The 21,747-nt window shown below is 40.6% G+C and overlaps 2 protein-coding genes across 5 annotated transcripts in view; both read left to right on the plus strand.

Annotated features, from left to right (window-relative positions):
- Positions 1 to 4,720, plus strand: part of LOC113063050 (dimethylaniline monooxygenase [N-oxide-forming] 5-like) — a 44,981-nt gene extending 40,261 nt beyond the window's left edge. Inside the window, exons 3-9 of one of the 3 annotated variants that reach the window (XM_026233196.1) lie at positions 16 to 204; positions 286 to 532; positions 1,396 to 1,538; positions 2,959 to 3,155; positions 3,276 to 3,631; positions 3,787 to 3,859; positions 3,976 to 4,720. In XM_026233196.1, the coding sequence (XP_026088981.1) occupies positions 16 to 204; positions 286 to 532; positions 1,396 to 1,538; positions 2,959 to 3,155; positions 3,276 to 3,631; positions 3,787 to 3,859; positions 3,976 to 4,405 (1,635 nt within the window). In that variant the 3' untranslated portion in view covers positions 4,406 to 4,720. The remainder of the gene's footprint in view (positions 1 to 15; positions 205 to 285; positions 533 to 1,395; positions 1,539 to 2,958; positions 3,156 to 3,275; positions 3,632 to 3,786; positions 3,860 to 3,975) is intronic. The other 2 variants (XM_026233200.1, XM_026233199.1) reach the window with 2 other exon arrangements.
- A 998-nt stretch (positions 4,721 to 5,718) lies between these two features.
- Positions 5,719 to 21,747, plus strand: part of LOC113063053 (protein PRRC2C-like) — a 34,759-nt gene continuing 18,730 nt past the window's right edge. For both annotated transcript variants that reach the window (XM_026233209.1, XM_026233210.1), the window contains exons 1-14: positions 5,719 to 6,101; positions 13,472 to 13,640; positions 15,705 to 15,882; positions 16,043 to 16,155; positions 17,403 to 17,531; positions 17,692 to 17,987; positions 18,126 to 18,205; positions 18,530 to 18,669; positions 18,899 to 18,986; positions 19,084 to 19,264; positions 19,356 to 19,938; positions 20,217 to 20,392; positions 20,527 to 20,761; positions 20,948 to 21,158. In XM_026233209.1, the coding sequence (XP_026088994.1) occupies positions 13,526 to 13,640; positions 15,705 to 15,882; positions 16,043 to 16,155; positions 17,403 to 17,531; positions 17,692 to 17,987; positions 18,126 to 18,205; positions 18,530 to 18,669; positions 18,899 to 18,986; positions 19,084 to 19,264; positions 19,356 to 19,938; positions 20,217 to 20,392; positions 20,527 to 20,761; positions 20,948 to 21,158 (2,525 nt within the window). In that variant the 5' untranslated portion in view covers positions 5,719 to 6,101; positions 13,472 to 13,525. The remainder of the gene's footprint in view (positions 6,102 to 13,471; positions 13,641 to 15,704; positions 15,883 to 16,042; positions 16,156 to 17,402; positions 17,532 to 17,691; positions 17,988 to 18,125; positions 18,206 to 18,529; positions 18,670 to 18,898; positions 18,987 to 19,083; positions 19,265 to 19,355; positions 19,939 to 20,216; positions 20,393 to 20,526; positions 20,762 to 20,947; positions 21,159 to 21,747) is intronic.

A 21,747-nucleotide genomic window follows, 5' to 3' on the forward strand; every position in this document is an offset into this window, starting at 1 on the left:
GTCTTTCCATCTTAGGAAAATCCAGATCCAGATCGTGCGAGCATTTACCACTCTTTGATTATCAACACTTCAAAGGAGATGATGTGTTTCAGTGATTTCCCCATTCCTGCCCACTTCCCAAACTACATGCACCACTCCCTCATCATGGACTACTTCCACATGTACGCTGACCACTTCCAGCTCAAGCGCCACATCCGCTTCCAGGTCAGAACTGATGACACAAACTGTGAAGTTAGGAATATACTGTCTCATTTGCTCTTGACTTCACAAGTTCATGTTTTCTAGACAAAAGTTCTTCATGTTACACCAAGGCCAGACTTCCCTCACTCTGGACAGTGGGATGTAGAGACAGAGGCCAAAGATGGTCGGAGAGAGAAGCAGGTGTTTGATGCTGTGATGGTCTGCACCGGACACCACTGTCACCCTCATCTCCCTCTACGGGACTTTCCAGGTGCAGCAAATGTGATGACTAAGCAAACAGGGTCTATGTGCAAAGAGCAACAACATAATGTCAGTGAACTCTGGTGTAACAGTAAGAGAAAAGTTTCTCTCACTTTTATGTTGAATATAAATATTATTTATGACAAGTAAGTTTACAGAGTTTGCAAAGAACAATTAAACATCAATATTTCAGGTATGCATATGCAATGACATATAAGTTGTATATTAATTGTTGCTTTACATATGGCTGAATTGCAGTCATGAAAACTCTTAGGATATTTGGCATGCTGCTGCTGCACTAGGACTGTGCAAAAAATCGAATGCGATTTTCATGCGAATCTTGTCATTAAAGGCACTCCTGTGATTAGTAGTATATCTCCAGCACGTGAATGGTGCGCTTTTGAAAGCGATTTTGTGTAGCTTGTTGGTGGACTATGGCTCTATGTAGTAAATACTGCTCCACCTGAACCAGTGTTGCCAAGTCCGCGGTTGTTTTTCATGTCCGTAGGTTGAAGTGACCCCATTACCAATAACGTGATGTATAGCCCCTAAAATGCTAATTTTAAGGCAACCCTGCCAAAAAATGTGTATTTTAACAATGCAATTTTTATCGGGGAAAATCCTGGAAATGCGATTGGGCTAGTTTTGGACTAGTTTTGAGAAGCAAGTAGGCAGGATTTTTTTGAAAGCCTTGCAACCCTGATCTGAAATCACATGCTGGAGATGCACAAAAAGGTAGATCAAGACAGGTGGAGCTAGGGAGGTGGGGGGGTTTCAGAAGAACTCTAGTTACAGGGCCAGCTTACAGCAAACAATAAACCAAAGACTGTAAATATTGTACAAGCAAGCTCATTGGCTGCAGAATCAGCATATGTCAGTTAGCTTGTGCAGTATTAATTATCTGTTAACTAGTAGATTGAATGTAAAGGCTTCTTATTCATATCCTCTCTTTAGGAATAAACACATTTAAGGGGAAATACTTCCACAGCCGTGACTACAAAAACCCTGAAGAATGGAGAGGGAAGAGGGTAGTTGTGATTGGCATTGGCAACTCTGGAGGAGATATTGCTGTGGAGCTGAGCAGAATGGCCAAACAGGTGATATGCCACCATAATGCAAGACTGTAGTGTACTCTGATGAGCCATAACATTATGACCAGTCAAAATAAATATAATTTATCATCTCTTAAAGGGTTAGTTCACCGAAAAATTTAAAATTATGTCATTAATAACTCACCCTCATGTCGTTCCAAATTCATAAGACCTCGGTTCATCTTCGGGACACAGTTATTTTAGATTAAGTCCGAGAGCTCTCAGTCCCTCCATTGAAACTGTGTGTACGGTATACTGTCCATGTCCAGAAAGGTAAGAAAAACATCATCAAAGTAGTCCATGTGACTATCGAAAATAGATTTTGGTCCAAAAATAGCAAAAACTACAACTTTATTCATTATTGTCTGCTCTTCCATGTCTGTTGTGAGAGAGTTCAAAACACAACAGTGTAGTGATATCCGGTTCACGAACGAATCATTCGATGTAACTGGATCTTTTTGAACCAGTTCACCAAATCGAACTGAATTGTTTGAAATGGTTCACATCTCCAAGAAACATTAATCCACAAATTACTTAAGCTGTTAACTTTTTTTAATGTGGTTGACACTCCCTCTGAGTTCAAACAAACCAATATCCCGGAGTAATTCATTTACTCAAACAGTACACTGACTGAACTGCTGTGAAGAGAGAACTGAAGATGAACACAGAGCCGAGCCAGATAATGAACATTCACAGATAATGTGCATTCATGTTGACATATTTAACTAGTTCTACCTACCTAAAGATTGTTGCAGACCAGGTACACCTCTTTATGACAATGGTGTTCCTTGGTGGAAGTGGCCTCTTTCTGTAAGATAATGCACCCTGACACACTGCACACATTGTTCAGGAATGACCTGAAGTAGACGATTAAGTGTTCAAGGCTTCCAAATTCCCAAGATCTCAGTCCAGTTGAGCATCTGTGGGATGTGCTGGGTCAACAAGTTTGATCCATGGTGCCTTCACCACGAAACCTATGGGACCGAATGTGCTGCTAACATCTTGATACCAGACACCACAAGACACCTTCAGGGGTATTATAGATGTCCATGCTTTGGAGGGTTGTTGCTGATTTGGCAGCACACAGAGGACAAATTACATATTAGATGGTTATGATATTTTGGCTCATCAGTATAGGAATTATTATACTCTTATAGAAACCTTTATTCCACATTGTATATTTTATCCATATTGCATTACACTATTCTTGGCAAAATACCCACCATTCACATTGTTTGATTTATTATTTTACTTTAACCAAAAAGGGCACAAAGGTACCTAAGGGGCAAGGCTAGGGTGGCTGTGCCTCCATCAAAATATCAGATCATGTTCCACAGAAGACAAAAAGACAGATTTAGAATAAAATTATGGTAAGAAAATAATGTCAGAATTTACTATTTTGGGTAAATTGTGTCTTTACTTTCAGGTTTATCTGAGCACCCGAAGGGGATCTTGGATATTGAATCGTGTAGGAATCAAAGGTTTTCCAGCAGATATGACGTTTAATAAAAGAGCACTATGGTTCTTTCGTTTGTTGTCTGTTGGATTTCTTAACAAATGGAGAGAAGAACAGCTCAATAAACGGTTCAACCACAAGCTCTATGGGCTGCAGCCTGCACACAGGTACTGTGAACACTGGAAGTATCAAGACTGTTGAAGTTCATTTAAGCAAACTCTTCCATGCTAAATAATGATGTTTTGTGAGTGAGTGTGTACATGTGTTTTTTTTTTTTTATCTGGCAGAGTTTTCAGTCAACATCCCACTATCAATGATGACTTACCAAACCGCATCCTGTCTGGTACTGTCTCAGTCAAGACAAATGTTAAAGAGTTTCGTGGGTCAAGTGTGGTGTTTGAGGATGGCACTGTTGAAGATGACATTGATCTGGTGGTGTTTGCCACAGGCTACACTTTCTCATTCCCCTTCCTGCCTTCACATTTAATTCCTGTCTCAAAGAACAAGGTATCCCTGTACAAATACGTATATCCCCCAGGATTGGAGTGCCAAACTTTAGCCGTGATTGGTCTGATCCAGCCTCTGGGAGCCATTATGCCCATCTCTGAGATGCAAGCCAGATGGGCCACACGTGTTTTTAAAGGTATCAAACATGACTCTGAACTCCTTCACTCTAAAAAAATAAAGGTTCTTCATTGGCATTTATGGTTTCATGAAGAACATTTAACTTCCATGGAACCATGGTTCTTTATAATAGAAAAAGCTTAATTGTGTTTTTTGTTTTGTTTTTTACACTAGGACTGTGCAAACTGCCTCCAATGAGTGCAATGTTGAAGGAAATTAAAGCAAAAGAGGAAGCAATGGCTAAAAGGTTCTCCACACGTAACACATCACATAAACATATATCACAGCATTCACACAGTTTCTATATTTAAATGTATGTCATTTTAGTGGATGTTGATGACTCTTAATCTCACTCTCGTGCAGGTATGTGGCCGCCCAAAGACACACTATCCAGGTCGACTACCTCCCCTACATGGATGAGTTGGCTAAACAAGTCGGTGTCTGTCCTCCAATCCTGAAGCTGCTCCTGACAGACCCAAGATTGGCTCTGAACATCATCTTTGGGCCCTGCACCCCGTACCAGTTTCGTTTGTACGGACCGGGACAATGGGACGGTGCACGTCAGGCCATCCTGACTCAATGGGATCGAGTCACCAAACCCCTGAAAACACGCTGTACACCAGAGCCGCAGTCACAGCGCTCCTCTCATTCACTCATATTCTCAGTGTCTGTTGCAGCGCTGCTGTCTGCTCTGTATTACAGCAGAGCCAGTCTGCATGCACTCATAGCAGACCCTTCATCACTCCTGGACAAGATCAGGGCTTTTCTACCATCGCCACTGACCACACACTGATCATGTAATGTGAATCAAAAACATAACAGAGTTGATTAGGCTGAACTATATCAGTGAAAAAAATAAGTAGTGTGTGGAAATTCTTGCATTCTGAGAATTTTCTATAATAATGCTCATATTGATTTTTATACTTGAAGAATTCCTTTGATTTATCAGTAAGTGCCTTAACAATTGAAAAACTGATTTTATTGTAAAGCTGATTTTAATGTGTGGTTTAATTTTTTTAATTTAGGTTTTGTAGTAGTGTAGTTTTGTCTGTAGTTGTTTTAGTTGTTGAAAACCAGTATGCACCATAAACGATCTAATGAAAAGAAATGTATAGATCTACTTTTTCAGCACTACACAAGCGATTTAAACCACTGAGAGCATATTAAATTATTTTCAAGTAATATCAAAATGTAACTGTATTATAATTAAGAAATAGCCAGTTGTGTTATTGATAAGAAAAATAAATCAATAAAAATAACAGTGAATCTATGTGAAACCACATTTAATTTGACGGGATTGCTCACAGTCAGTAATTAAAAAAAAGTGCAATTTATTGTAAATGCATTTTATTGTAAGTTGGGATGTAGTAAAGCTATAAAAGAGTGAGTCATGCATGCGCATTATTACTGATGTAAATAAAATAGACACTTGACAGGACAATTCTTATGGATAATCATGGACAGGCAATAAAAGTTGTAAAATTAGGTCACTTTGAAGGCCGCTATAGGACATTTCACACAGGATCTAAAATCTAATCACAGTTCAGACCCCTTTTATTATGACAAAACGTGTACTGACTGCATTTTACTTGTGAGGAACAAAGTAAAAAATCTCACAAACCATCTTAAACTGACACTGACTTTTGAGATGCTTTTTAAGGCCTTGTTGTATGGAAAAGAGCAGTGTCATCATTCTGCCAAACATCTCCTTTTGTGTTGCACAAAAGAGACAAAGCCAAATGGTTAAGTGTTATGCGAACAACCAAAAATATATTATAATAGATAAAAAAGGTACTCATAGAGGTTAATTGTGGACAAATACAAGCTTGGATTATTCATGGAAAATATTGTTTTGATAATAAGTTAAAAAAAATGTACATTATAAATATTATATAATATTGTATATATCAAGCTATGCCAAAAGGTGTTTGCTATGTACACTCTCTGGAATTTTTGTGAATATATTTGCATAATTTGTTATGATACAAAACAACCAGTCAAGCTTCTTCCAAAAAGTATAAAGGGCGCCATCTGCGGTGTCTGACGTGTTGGTTAAAGGCGCTTCTTCGGTCGCGACGTTGCGCAGCGCCTATACGTGGTGACGTCAGGCTCTCGTGGATTGGCGCTCTGCCATCTTTGATTGTGCGACAGGCCGCGGCGCGAGCGGGGCCCTCTCTCGAGTGCACGAGACACCGCCAACGGCCCGTTACTGCCCACCTCACTCCGGCGGCGCGACCAGAGAGACGTAACGAGAAAGAAAACCATCGAGAGAGGGAGAGAAACGCTTCTCTCTTGTTTGTGGAGGAGGTTTTGTGGGGTCGCTAACCGCTCGGCTAACTGGGACTAGCATAGCACGAGCTTTTGTAATCCACAGCCGGCCTCTATCTCTCACACACACGCTCAAAACGCACAATACAAAAGGCCAAGACACATACCTTCTGGACGGAATAAACGATACACTTCAAGAGAGACGGGACCGGCGGAGACAGGTATGTTAACGGTTGGTCCGCGTGCTGCAGCTGCTGCTCTTTTAAAAGAAAAGACTCCGTCTGGCTAATGTTAGCACTGCCGTGAGCAACGACAAACCACCTAACCAGAAACAGTTTTCTTTTCTCTCACACAGGTCCGCATTAATATAGACGGGTTTAGTTTATATGTTGCTGAAAATATGATAACCGGACAGCCTGGGGCAGATTTTGGGGTGAATGGGGGTTTGATGGCACCTCACAGGGCCCATTCACCAGCCATTTTTAATAAATGCCTCGTTTTACCTGTGAAATACTTACAGGGGTTGTTCGGGAAATTGTTTTGTTTGTTAAACGAAATGTTGTGACCTAAAACCTGTCGTTATATTTTTGCATTTTAAATCTGAAAGGCAAGGCACTGGATACCCAGTGTCCTATTCTTGGTTGTGCAGAGGTAGGTTAGCCAAAGGTGATGGCTCACATGACCTTTCCATGTTACATCTAACAAAATATTAAAATCAGTGCAACGAAATGAGCGACCACAACTTCCACTATACTACATGCAGGTGAGCCACTAAGCACTCAATAGCTCTATGGCTTATGCATGCGTGGCTGGCTTATGCATGCGTGTGTGATCTAACCATGTCTATTCTACTGTATCATATTTGGTACAGGAAACTAAAGCATCTAAAATTGATCAACATGGTTGAAACTTTGCTAAAAATGCTGTTTTACACCATTGTCTTTCTTTCTTGGCGTTATCTTAAAATGTATACTTCATTCTTCTGTGATCCATGTCACAAATTACTTACTCCTTTTGTGTGCACGATGATGTTCCATGGGGTTTTATGAAAATGGCATCACATTGAGCAAGTCTGAAGCCTTTCAACAGTCTTTCAACAGAATCAGGAACAAGTTATATAGGATTTGATTCATCACCGTGGCATCAGGGGGGAAGATACTTGTGAGCGCCAGTAGAGGAAGATGATCATTTAACTTCCACCTAAAGAGCTTTACATATTCATGAGGAAATGCCACTGAGAGCACCATTGGTTGAAATGAGACAAACTTTGAGGAGTGCTTTTAACAAAGAAAGAAACTTGAGCCACAGGAACAGGAGATCAAGTGTATGTTTGGAGACTTCCTGGTAACTGTGGATCAGGTTGAGCTGTGAGAAATGATTCATATTTGAGTATGTTCTAAATTGATTTAAAGTCCCCATGAAGTCTAGCACCAATATGTTAGTCTTTAGGTTATGTATAGTAAAGTTGAGTTTTAGTGTCATTCCGTTATTTGTGTGGACATACTGTGGAACAAAATGTCATGCCTCGCAGGACCACAGTGCTACATAAATACAGATATGCAGCAATTAAGTAAAATCACATAAACCTATCAACTAACCCAGTGGTTCCCAATCTTTTTCAACTCTCGGCCCACACATCCAAACACATGTTTGTGGCCCACTGCAAAAAAAAATTTAACTCACCCCGTTATTGTTGGGTTAATAACTGTCTTTATTGAATGAACTGGCAATGAGCAGAAAATAACTCAGGCTGGCACAGCTGCTGTTGTTCTGTAGCATATGAAGCAAAAATATCTAAGATAAATTGGCGGTTTATCCTTAAACCAATCAGCGAGCTTGAATAGTGGAAACATAGTTACTGTTTAATATTTATTTTTCTTATTTAGATGTATATATGAAATGGTGTTATTATGTTACGACTTAGACATTTTTACATATATGAACAATATTATTATTTGGTGGCCCACCTGCAATACCATCGTGACCCACTAAGGGGCTGCGGCCCACAGGTTGAAAACCACTGTGCTAACCTATACATAGAGCTGGGCGATATATCGAATATTAGCGATAGTATCGGAATAATTTTGACGACTATGTAAAATTGGAATATATCGGGAATATCGAATATTTCAAATTCAAGCATTCTTTCCCAAAAGAACGCGCAGAATGTCCAAAAAAGGAACCTGTAACTGCTCTACGCCCCTCTACTACGAGAGCTTAATGATAGCGGTTGCCAGATAACAAGAGTTTAAATCTCAGAATCAGAGCTCCACTGTTACAAGGATACATTTTCTGCCCGGTGTTTGCTTATTTTAAGCAATCTGGCAACCATGTGCTCACATGCTCACTCCTCATTGTGGAAGAGCCGCCGACGATAATCTGAAAACACTAACAAGCTGGAATTGAGCGATCTAATGAAAGCGTCGTTCAGCCGGTCTGTGTTCTGTCGTGAGATCTCAACTGTATTGTTTGCATTTGTGATCGCAAAATAAATGCACTTACTCGACCGCTGATGTTTGAATAGAGAAACATAGGCTATGGCCAATTGGAATTACTATTGGGGAATTTCACTATGTTTACCAGTTTCCATAATAGACAGAGAGAAGTCTTTGGTATTCATTTATATATATTTATATATAAGAAATAGCTATGTGCTTCAGCAACTAGCTCCACATCTAAGAGGGTTTTTCAGTAGGAACATAGTTTCATGCCACAGAGCTTCTCTTTAAACTGCAGACAGTTGACAGACTTGTGTTCTTAGCTTAAAATTTGTTAAAAAAATTAAAATAAAATACTTATCCCAGTTGCATAGTTTAAATTGTGAATTGCATGCACTAAAAAGTTGACAGAATGCACTTTCTGTACTTAATTTGCTCTGCTTCAGTTACATATAGGCCTACATGTATTCATTTAATAAAAAGCAGTAAGTGATCTCTTGGTCTAGATTTTTTTAACTGCTTAAATAAGCTGTTTAATCGAAATTGTTTTTTTGTGTGTTTTTATGGGCAAAAGAAAATCATGTTTTTTTTTATTATTTAAATACAAATGCAAACATATCGAGATATATATCGAATATCATAAAAATTGACAATATCGAGATTTTTTTTTAATATATCGCCCAGCTCTACCTATACAACTAACTTAATGACAGATTTTATCTATAAATGTACTATATATAAATGTTAATCTGTACATAAGCTAAAAAATTAGCTGGTCCATGTTAAAGGAGGTAGGGGGTTTGTGTGGGGTGATTTGAGTTCAGAGCTCTCACAGCCTGGGGGAAAAAGCTGTTGAGCAGTCTGGCAGAGTGGACTCTGATGCTCCAGTACTGTATTCCTGATGGTAAGAGCTAGAAGAGACTGTGGGAGGGATGAGTGAGGTTCTTCACCATAATGTTGGCTTTACTGGAGCATCTTGTGTGGAAAATGTCCAGGATTTAGGGGAGATGGGCACCAATGATCGCTGCAGTTGTGTTCACTGTCCGGTCTTGCGGTCTGCTGGACTACAGTTCCTGTATCAGACAGTGATACAGCTGGTCAGCACGCTCTCAGCGGTTCCGCTGTAAAATGTGGTGAGGATGGGTGGAGGGAGACTTGCTCTTTTCAGCTGGTGGAGAATGTGTAGCGTCTCTTGTGCCTTCTTGGAGAGTGACATGGTGTTGGTGGTCCAAGTGATATCCTCTGTGATGTGCACCCCCTGAAATTTAGTGCTGCTGACTCTACACAGTCGAGCTGTCGATGGTCAGTGGGGGGTGGTCAGTCCATCATAACCTCCTTTGTCTTCTCCACATTGAGGGACAGGCTGTTAGTTAAATATTGTGGTGAAAGCGGAGATGAAGTGGATGAACATCATTCTGACAAGGCAGTCTTTATCTTCTAGGTGGGTAATTATAAGGCAATGTGCAAAACAGTGACAAAATTCGCATTTAGAAGATATAAGCATTCAAAGCTTGCAGTTTCTGCCGCCAAAACGGCTCAAAAATTGATGTCATATCATACTTCTCATCAAATCTTCTGGCCAATCAAAATGCTCTCTGGAATCCGAAGTGCCCGCCCCCTGCACTATTAAGGTAGTAGGAAATGATTCAGATAGCGTAAATATGCTTTCGATTGGGGCAAATGAGATCTGGTTTTACATCGTTTCACGCGAAACGAGCAGCGCACACAGTATGATCCGGACTTTGGCTCTGGTCCAGAAACACAATCCCATGGACTCTTTTACCTGATGTTTTGAAGGAAAATTGACATTTGTGACAAATATGTGCAAACTGTAATGAGGCAGAGATCAGTTTGTTCCTCAATTTCTGCGCTTGCACTGAGATTGTTTGCCAGCTTCAGTGAAAGTATAACGAGCCTAATGTTTTCAGCTCGTACGTTACACGTCACGTGTCATTACGGGATCTTTACGGGTTGTGTGTGAAAGCACGCACGTATCCCAGGTAATCACTGGCAGTGTGAAAGTGCAAAATCTAGAGACCTTGGAACAATTGCCGGAACACTTTACCTGTGTATTTGCCGGAATCGCAGTGTGAAAGGGGCTTAAGAGTTTCATATTGAATCTAGGGGTAAGCTATTAGACTGTGGCTGTCAAATGTGGCTTGACCGAGCTCAATGGCTCTGGCCCGAGCAGATATAATGTAAACTCTATTGGCTATTTTAAAAAGGGGGCAGGGGCTGCTCTATATGTCCCACCATCTTTTCCTGTTTCAGTTGAAATTACGTCACCACATAGAATAATATATAAATCAAAATAAAATGGTTTCAAGGCACTTCAGGGGAACTTGAAGAATGCCCCTCACCAATCAACTGAAAAGAGATTGACTTTTCTCATCCCCCAGAGACTGCAGCTCAATGCTAGTGGTTACTTTGCTCATTTGGGAATGTCAGTGGAAAGCAATGATTGGCTCGTGTTTTTGGGTGGCAGATGGCTGCGGATGGGGGTATGATCGGATTTCGGAGGTTGGGGTTGAAATAATTAAGATGTTTAATTGAAACCTACAATGCATTTTATCTTAATACAATACTTTTTGTACAACAGTTATAGTTTACAACAGCATTTAACATGCTTAGAATTAGTTATTTAAGAGTTACACTTTCCCAGCCTTTACCATTTTGGTCTTAAACATCCAAAGAATGAATCATGCTCTCTTGGGTTTTTAGCCATTCATCTGTCTGTCTCCACCTCCTGTCCTGCAAGTCTCGAAATAAAGAGGCAGTTGAATTATGCCTTTACAATACACCAGACAGCTGGAAAGATGAAATCTCATGAGGTGTAGATTGAGAGGAAGTTGGCATTTAACCGGTGAAGCTACACATTTTTTCCATATTGAATTGTTTGTCTCAGTAAATGCAGATAACCCAAAGATGTAAAAGATGACCGCTTTCACTTTCATTACACCTTTTGTCTTGTCATGTGACTTTTAGTTTCTGTGTGTAGAGTTGGTTTGCACAATGTTCAGGTTTTTGCACTGTACATATTTGATTTGGCATCATTGTTGCCTTTGAAGTAGGGCTGGGGTATTTTGCAAAAAATAAAAATCTTGATTTTTCAAGAATGTTTGACCAATTCTCAATCTTTTTTTTTTTTTTTTAAACTAGTAAGCTTGAAAATGTATCTACAGTATGAGTGAAGTAACTTATTCTTTGTTAACCCTCTAGTTAAAGACAATTCTATTCCAAGTGCAGCACACATGAAGCGATGAAGCGGTCAACATGATGTTAATTTGTAACAAATAATTTTGCAGCAAAGATGCAAAAACTACAACTACATATTGTGCAAACGTTTACACATTTCTGAACCTATATAAGACGAGAAATTCTTTTAGAAAATCTCAAAAGTCAAGGTAACTCAAAATGATTGAAGTTATAACACCAGTAGACTTTTATTAACCATAAATGTTTTTTTTGTTTTTTTTACCGCAGCTAAACAAGAAACATCAGACATGCAGTAGTAATTCTTTACAGGTGTTCTTTTATCTGTGTAAACATGGAAGTGTTTGACTGTTGCGCTCGCGTCTCTTGCAGCATCTCATCTCATGCATGAAACGGCATTCTAAAAACACTGTGCTCAAATTAAAAGTTCACTCCCATCTTCTTGCATGTTTTACCTATTCCATTGCCTGCATCATGTCTTTGTCAAAACAAAAGCAATGTGTGAATGACGCCTAGTGCTAAATTTATGGTCCTTCACAGAGCGCGTCACATGCGACAAGATGTGGTTGAATCGTTCTTTTCTCTTTACTGTTATCACCGGCAAGTGTCTAATTCTAACATTTGGTAATATTTCTAATCAAAATATTCGATTCCTCCTTTTCTGAAAATTAAAATCGTGGCAAAACTATGAATTTGAATTAATCCATAAAATCTGGAAAATCGGCCAGCCCTACTTTTAACTATCCCATAAGTGACCAACTGTTAAAAAGAAAACCGATTTTCATTCAAACAAATCGATGTAAACCACACATTCGAGTTGATCAATAAAATCGATTTTTCGCCCATACCTATTGCAGTACTATTTAATCCAGTCAATATAGTATAAGTACCTAGCAGTATAGATGAAACCAACATTTTATTTTAGCCAAACCCATTTCCAACAAGGTTATCTTATTATATTGTTACCTTATAGACTCAGGGATAAATCCGTTCCAGACACGGAAGATGCTCTGATTTGAATTTACAACATTTATTTTGCCAGCCAAACATGTTAGATGTAGTCATAATTTTTCATTGACGATAGCAACACAAGCTGCTCCAGTGTTCAGTCTTAATTTTATTCATATTAAAGCTTTGAGTCTGTAACAGCTGCTTAAGGTTTCAGTGTTAATTTAATCTGTTATGGATAGCATTATATACAAATGAAGTGATGAATAACACATCTTCATATTTCTGTGTGCATTGCAATGAACTGTGTTTGGATATGGTGAGGTGACCCTCTTGCTTCTACTGCTGTCTTGGCATTAAGCCACGCACTACATCAATATGAATGGAGCCCCATGTGGCTCACGGTAGATTGACCCCTATAACTGTCAGTTCTCCATCTACACTGACATTGGCATAACAGCGAGATGATTTGAACCATTGAAATTCAAAGATGTAGAGTTCTGAATGCCTTTTGCAGTTCATCTCCTTTAAAGGTTCACAAGTTGTAATAGACATTTTGACCAGTCAAACTTTGGTCATTGTTTTAAAATTGTTACTGTTTTCAGCCTGTAAGATTCTGCCTCAAACAGGAAGTCAGAAAGTCTGATAAAAGGCTGATTGTTCACTTAATACTTCAGTTATTCTCTGCAAGTTAGGGGAATGGCCTTTTATTAAACCTTCCAGTTTAACCCACTGAATCTGATTTTAAGTAATGTTTGTGAAACGAGTATTAAGTATCATTTGCAAGCGCTGTATTTGAGGAGAGTTAGTTGCTCATATGCACGTTTGTCTTTCTCTCTGTAGTTGCTCAACAAAGGCTCCTGGTGTTGCATTGTAGCCTGCACTTAAGCCTGACAGGAAATATTGCTTAAAAGGTGCAGGTAGATATTAGATAAAATATCTGGTTCTACCATCTGCTCACTGAAGCTTTCATTTCTTGGTCTCTTCTAAAGGGCTGGTTCTGAGGGGTGAGGCCGCAGGACCAGACTCAATGAGTTTCCAGCGAAATGTCAGAGAAGTCAGGGCAGAGCACCAAGGCAAAGGATGGCAAGACCAAGTATGCAACCCTTAGCCTCTTCAACACGTACAAGGGCAAGTCTCTGGAGACCCAGAAAACTGCAGGTGAGTCAACTGACCATTCTTATAAACAAGCTGTTGGAAAATACTGTTATCATCTGTAGTGGAGTGAATCTCTCGAAAGCTGTCAAGAACATGTCCAGGTTAGGGCTGTCACTTTTGTGAAAAAATCATTTTCGATTAAGACATAAGTGTTCATTGAATAAATTGTAAAATCGATTTTCCATGTCTAAAAAAACATCAAATAACAGACGAACGTAAAGAGAGCGCTGGAAACGCACAAGTCAGCAATATTTCTTATTTATTGGCATGAAGTTTTGTGCAGAATAACAACAACAGGAGTGCAACATTCTCGAAAAAATATATATGCAGAGGGGACGGATGCCATAACAAAAGAAAAACATCACTGCAGGCTTCAACCCGGCTGCATTTATGATTTAGGCAATTAAAAAATCTCCAAGATTATTTTAAATAAACTAAAAAAAAATTTTTTTTATTGAACGTAACCGAGGTTAGGCTAGGTGCACACTAGGCTGGCATATTGAATCGGCAAAAAGTTTTTTATTCACTATATGTCCAGCTGTTGAGAAGACCGCTCCGACCGCACTGATGTCCCAGTGACACTCAGGTACAGCTGCGCAAGGTGGGGGTGTTACTGCCAATTTTCCACCACCATAGCCGGTCGCTGTCAGCTTGCAATGGTCCTTTTCATAACTCAGAATCTCCTGTAACTAGATGCGCGAATGAGGCGAATTCGCATCTACCGTGCCGCGAGACCTCCAGACGTGCGTAAACGCGTCTCTACATTGATTTAGCATTGAAATCATTCGCGCCAGATGCGTTTGGTGTGAACTCAGCATAAGAGGTCGCTTTCGATGTCACTTGGGTCTTATAGGCGCGTAAAATTGCTAGTATTTTTGTCAAGCTTTTGCAAGGCATACTGTACTTTCGGAATTATTTTTCTGCTTGATTTGTGAGTTTTGTTACATCTATATATATTTTAATTGTTTAATTATAAAAAATTTAATAATGTACATATTTGGTTAAAATAGATTCCCTATTTTCATTTGCGAGACTTTTTTTGGTTGGTCCGATCGATTGTGCAATCGATTTTCGAACTAAAATTGACAGCCGTAGTCCAGGTTACATTTCACATCAATCTAAAATGGTGAACTGCATTTTGCATAAAGAAAATTGATTTGTTCTCTTAAGAATGGTTAAGAAAATAAGAATGGTTCATTGAGTAGAGTGTCAAGTGATGGCACTAGAGTCTTTGAACTGTCGTTCATTGATCTCCCCAATCAGCTTTCTTTTGAGTCACTGGATCAAATAAGCAGCCTTTGTCCACTTAAGCCCCTTTCACACTGCCATTCCGGCAAATACACAGGTAAAGTGTTCCTGCAATTGTTCCCGGGTCGCTAGATTTTGCACTTTCACACTGCCAGTCATGACCCGGTATATGTGCGTGCTTTCACACACAACTCGTGAAGATCCCGTAACGACACGTGACATCAGCGCGTGACGTGTAATGTACGAGTCGACAACGCTTGGCACGTTATACTTTAACTGAAGCAAGCAAACGATCTCGGCGTCAACGCGGAAAGTGAGGAACTAACTGATATCTGCTTAATTACAGTTTGCACACATGTTTTCGTCGCGAATGTTGATCTTCCTTCAAAACAGCCGGTAAAAGAGTCGCGCGATAACGCACGTCATCACTTCGATACGGAATTAGATCTGGCTTTTGTTCACACAGCGCTCGTTCCGGATCGATTACCGCAATGTTACTAGGTCCCCGACCCGGGTTCAATTCGGTAATCAATTCCGGGACGTGGTTGCTTTCACACAGAAGGCGACCAGGCAATGTTACGGGAATATTGCGGGTCCGACGTGCAGTGTGAAAGGGGCTTTAGTCAACGTTGTGCATTCCTTTGAGCTTTTAGAGACTGCCCAAGAACATTTGTTGTAAGATTACTGCTGCTATTAACAATGTTCCTGTAAAAATGACGTTGAATTTTTGGTTAAATTCTTTTTTTCAAGATTAGAAAAATGAAAAAATGGATGTATTTGTGTCATAGCTAATGATTTTGTTTTGTTTTTCCCACTAAGTTGCTGCCAGACATGGGCTCCAAAGTTTGGGCAAAGTTGCGGTCAGCCGACGCATGCCCCCTCCGGCTAACCTGCCCAGCCTAAAAGCTGAGAACAAAGGCAACGATCCCAACGTTAGCATCGTACCAAAGGACGGCAGCGGATGGGCCTCCAGACAGGATCAACCAGGAGACGAACGGTAAAACTCTTAAAATGATAGTTGTAGTTCAGTTTTGGATATTCCAAATATACTCTACACTAAATGTCACATTGTCTTCACAAATGGAAGTCGTCTTGTCGTCTTGTTTTGTACTCATTATATTTTTCTGTTCCACTTGCACTTTATTTTATGTTTATAGGCAGCAAGAGACCCCTCCACCACAGCCAAAGCCAGCTGTTCCTCAGACCTCTGATGCCCCTCTGGGAGGCAGCCGCTCTTGGGCCAACAGCAAACAGTCTGGGCAGCTGGATGGTAAGCCATTTCCTTTGTAAACCTTTTCATCATTGTTAGCTCTCGAAACCCTACTCTGTGAACTATAAATCCTTATCTAAAATTTAAGCAGCAGAATAATCTTAATAGGGCTTGGGCGTTGTGACATCATTACTTGGCATGGCCGCCACGTTTATAGCCTCCTTCACTGCTACTCGGACTACTGCGCAGTGTTTAGACATACTCCCTCTCATCCGTGTGTTTTAATTTTATTAATTAAAAATCTATTTCAACCATGGTAAACCGTTGCTGTATTGTGGGGTGTAATAGTGAATGGAAAAAATGAGAATGTATTAACTTTACACCGCTTTCCTGCTTGGAGGCGCGACCACGGAGACCATAACATCTAAATATTAATTTATATAGCTTAAGTCAACATTGAAAATAAAGAATTTCTCGGGTTACTCTTCCAAAATACGGGAAATTTCAACATTCATCTTTTTGTTGCTATCCCTCTGCTGACAGCAAAAATTCTTACTACAAAACTGCTGCATTAACTAACGTTAAGCGATTTGGTTGCTTAAGTAAGCAAAACAATGCTTTGAAAACATCTGTTTTGCTAGAAGGGCAAGGAGTAGCAACAGGACAACAACACAGAGACTTGACAGGTCCGATTGAAGGGCTAACGGGATATTTTACAGGAAAATACTAAAACGGGAAGACAGCGCGAAAAGAGCTCAAATACGTGAGAACCCCGTAAAAAACGGGAGGGTTGACAGCTACTAACTACACTTTTGAAACACATTGTTAAAAGTCCATGTGTGAATGGTTGTTAGCACTAACGGTTACTAAACTAGCAGCTAGATAGAGCACAGCTTACCGGATTACGGTATACTGTTTGCCGCTGTTCCGGTTCTATGATTTGCAGCTCCTGAACCCATCCATTTGTGAACTGTACATGAGACTTCAATGACTTGTAGCTTCGGAACTATTCTGAAGTGTAGGCGCTCACAAAGCAAGGTAGCTGAAGATTAGCCGCCTATTTTGTCCGCATACCAGTCCTTGGCATCCCTATTTAGCATATCCCTATAAATCCCACAACCTTTTTGCGATTTTAACATCTTTTTTCTTTCTCCCAACTGCTCTTCTCGTTCAACTTGCTGTATGTTTACATTCGTGAGGCTAGCAACATGGACGCCACGTCCCAGAATGCAACACTGCGCACAAGCTCTATTGGCATGAGTTTTGAATTACTGAAGCCAAGTGCTTAAATGTTACTGTGTTTGCAGGAGCTCCTCGCATGAGCAGTCATTTCCATCAGGAGTTTCCAAGTCTGCAGGCAGCGGGTGAAAATCAGGAGAAATCAGGTGATCAGGAAGATGAACCCTACGGGCCAGGCCCCAGCCTCAGGCCTCAGAGTAAGTCCATCGTCCTTTACATTGTCTTATAAGATTTGTGTAACATATAGTAGTTGCAACTTTTTAGGAAAAAAAGATATGCAGCAGTTTCTCAATGATAATTCTTAAATCTAATCATTATCACCCTCACTTTGGCCATTCGTTTGCATTACCTACTCAGATGTGGGTAGCTGGCGGGAAGGTGGAGGCAGGAACTTAAATGTTGCTTCCAGCCCCTCAGAGAGTGATGGAAAGCCCTCTGAGGAGTCAGGCGTGGGTCGGGGCACACCATCTCCCTCAGGGGACTCCGATGAGGCAGGCAAACCCTCTTCTGGGGAGGGCAGAGAAAAGAGAGACGCCAGAGACAGACTCCCACCTACTGCCCCTCAGCATAAACTCAATGGTGGCCAGCAAACGGCGAAGGGAATATCATCTCAGTTCCAAGCTGCCCAGTTCAGGAGCATGATGCCGCCATATGTAAGTGATATATATGTAAGCCTTTGTGTATAATTTCATCTAACTGCTGAAATATGACATGCTGCTGTGGATTTTGTTTAGTACTGATTTTGTGAAGTCTATTTGGCAAACCTATTTTAAAGTGTTTTATCTTTTCAGATGTTCAATGCTTACCCTCGAGGGCCCTTTCCTCCTGTACAAAGTAGCTTTAGATACCCTGGTCAACAGGAGATGTCTAAGTAAGTGATCCCAAAAGGTCTGAACTTAAATGGCTTCAATCTCTAGAAGCTAAGATTGAAAGACAGCGTACTTTGTCCTTTTTTGTTCACATAATGTTGATGAGTGTGCAGTATTTAGACTAGACGTTGATTTCTAAAGTTGAAGCTACAGTTCTAACTAGTTTTTGACCTTGCAAATTTGTCTGAAGTGTTAAAAGTGAAAGTGCAAGCAGTTGAAAGTGAGTTTGTTATTGATCAAGGCAAGCAATTTGGTATTTTGGGATACTTCCAGGGCATTGGGCACTTTGTAAAGTGTAGCTTTTCCCTTATCTCTTCTCTTTTTAGGGGTCCACGTTCTGGTGGAAGACCCTCCCAGCCTCCCTCTCAGCCATGGCTGCAGGATCCAGACAGGCCATCAATTGTTAGTGCCACTGAGCTTAAAGAGCTAGACAATCTGGACACTGATGCTGATGAGGGTTGGGCAGGTGAGAATGACTTGTTTTAAAGTATAGGAGAAATCCAGAGATCTTTTGTTTATTTGTTACAACATGGTCAAATATAGAGCAAAAAAAATAATAAAATGCATGTTTATCTCCAGTCTTATTTTTGTTCCAAGTATGTTTAAGCAAGTTGTTGTGTCATTGTGCTGTTTTGTTGTTGTGAACAATAATGAAACCATTTGTTAATTGAGTCACCATTTTTGGTCTTTATTAGGTGCTCAAATGGAAGTTGACTATACTGAGAAACTGAACTTTAGTGATGATGAGGAGAACCATTCTGCTAAGGAGAAAGGCGATAACTGGTTAGCATTCAGCTTTGTGGCTTGTTTTACTTTCATCCAAAAAAAAATTTGTGCATACTGAACATTGGCCCTATAAAACATTCTTGCTGAAACACAGGGAGTGGATGACTAAAGTTGATCGCATGAGGTCAAGAAACGCTGATGTTCAGGAGGGATGGACGGAAGAAGAGGGGAGGCGTGACAGCAAGAGCTCATGGGCAGAAAGTGGAGACCCTAAGGCTCCCTCCCCTGGCAATATTGTCCATTATAGCAAGACTGTACCTCCTCAAGACCAGCAGGTATGTTGTGCATTAGAACAGTTGTCCTATCTCTGATTGGACAAAGTTGGTTTTTTTCCCCCCCTTATTTTTGCTTAATTGTTTTGTGTAGGGCCAAACTATTGGACGTTCTGTGGGAAGTGGTGGCTCCAGTGTTACAAAGCTACCCAATACAGCACCCCCTGCTAGTGAGGAGGAAACAGAAGCGTGGCGGCAGAAGCGGAAGAAGCAGTCCGAGCTCTCAGAAGCAGTAGAACGTGCTCGCAGACGGCGTGAGGAAGAGGAACGCCGCATGGAAGAACAGAGACTTGCTGCATGCAAAGAGAAACTCAAACAACTGGAGGAGAAACGACGACCTTCGACTACAGAAACTGCTAAACCAACTATACAAGCTCATGGTGATAACCAGGAAGTGACTGAAACTGTGCCTAAACTACCTGCTGAAACTCCACCCCCTCAGCCTCAACCACCACCTTCCCCTGCACAGCAACCCTGCCCTCCCATGCCAACCCATGAAAGGACAGAGCCCACTGTGGAGGAGGTGCCACAATTTGTTACCCGACAACCTAGCCCTCCTGTCCATAGGACTGCCCCAGAACCCCAAAGCAAGGTTGATACTGCTTTAACTGAGGAGGTGCATAGACCGGTGGAGAGACAACCAATGAGAGACTACTTCAGTGTTGAGGAGCCCAGAGGTAAATGAATTAAAAAAAAAAAAAAATCATAAGCTGTTAAAATTCTAAAGTGCATTTAGAAAAGTACCTTGGGGTACAGGTGATATTTTGGTTGTAAAACTAAAGTAATGACATGAACGTACCTCAATTCATACCCTGAAGTACAATGTGAAAATGGACCAATTGTGTAGGGGTGTTGAAACTCTGGTTCGAACAAAGCAAGTGTGACAAGAACCAGGTGTGGGAATGTTTTTTTTCTAGTTTTAGATTTAAAATGCTAATTTTTTTATCTGTTTCAGTTGAGGAGCCTCAGTTGTCTTCAACCAGACTCGATCATTCGGTCAGTGATGATGCCCCTCTCCCAACTAAACTGGAAAATGAGGGAGACACTGGGACTGCTGTTCGTCCTTCTGTCACCTCTGGATATTCAAAACAGTTCCAGAAGTCTTTACCACCCAGGTTCCTTAGACAACAGGTGCTCACACATTGTTCTGGCTTTAAGAATAAGTGTTAGTTGGAACCCTGTGGATAATGAAAATGAGAACTAGTATTCTTTGTAGTAATTCCTGCTTTACTGAAATGTAATTTGTGTTCTCTTAAATTTTTCAGGAACAGCTTAAACAACAACAGTGGCAACAGCAGCAGCAGAGTGGTGGGGGTCCAGTCTCTCCCTCAGGGGGTTCAGCTCCCCCTCAGCACAGATCCTTATACCAACCTATCGGCCCCCACCACCAACACCTTGCTTCAATGGGATTTGACCCACGCTGGCTAATGATGCAGTCTTACATGGATCCCCGTATAATGTCTGGGCGGCCACCAATAGACATGCCTCCTATGCACCCCGGTGTGTCTTACAAACTAAAGTTGTTTTCCTTTCTAGAAATTTGGTAACAAAACCATGCACTGTCACTAGACATTACACCAAAACATTACATCTGACAATTTAATCATTTCCATAGTTTTTTTTCCAAACACAGAGTTCTATATGTGTCTGTTTTAAGTTGTAGTCATTTTTGGATTTCAATTCCAGGGAGAATGCCTCCTAAGCAGCTGGTACGACGAGAGCCCACAGAAAACAGCAGCTCAGGATCAGACACTTTTGATCATCTGACCAGACCAATCAGAGAACACGGAGTTCCTAGTGAGCCTCGGATGGTCTGGGGTTCTGACCCATATCCCTCAACAGAGCCCCTTCCCTCTTCTGCAACCATTAAAGGACGTGAAGATGGCAAGGAGACAAGGTGAGAAACTGTTATTTTAGAGGGTTTAGAACAAAATCATTCCCTGTCCCTATATAGTGCTCTGCGTGCCATTTACCATACAGAAAAAACTTAACTCTATGAACAAGTAACCGATTTCAGCCACAGCTTCAGCGTCTATTCATAGTGTAGAGGGCGGGGTGCTTGAGATTCTAGAGAGCATTTGATTGGGCAAAAAATTTGAGAAGCTGAAGTGCAGGTTCATGTCATCAAAATCGTTGATCCATATTGAGGGAAATGAGAGACTAAGTTTTGAATGCTTGTATATTCTAAAGAATTTTGTCATTGTTTTGAAGAACACCAGTTTTTGAGAACCTAAAGGTTAGCATTCATACTTAAAGCCAAATAAATTCCATTTAGATTTCATGGGCACTTTAAATGGGTTAATTCATGTTTACTGAAAAATGGCTGAAGAATTTGGCTCATGCTGCCCTTCTCTGTGAAGCCCCTTTCACACTGAGATTCTGGATAATACAAGGGTAATGTGTCCCGGCAATTGTTCCCATACCTTTAGATTTTGGTTCATTCACACTGCCAGGGATTTCCCTGAATCTGTGCGTGCATGGATGCA

The sequence above is a fragment of the Carassius auratus genome, chromosome 45 (assembly GCF_003368295.1).
Source record: "Carassius auratus strain Wakin chromosome 45, ASM336829v1, whole genome shotgun sequence".
Taxonomy (NCBI): domain Eukaryota; kingdom Metazoa; phylum Chordata; class Actinopteri; order Cypriniformes; family Cyprinidae; genus Carassius; species Carassius auratus.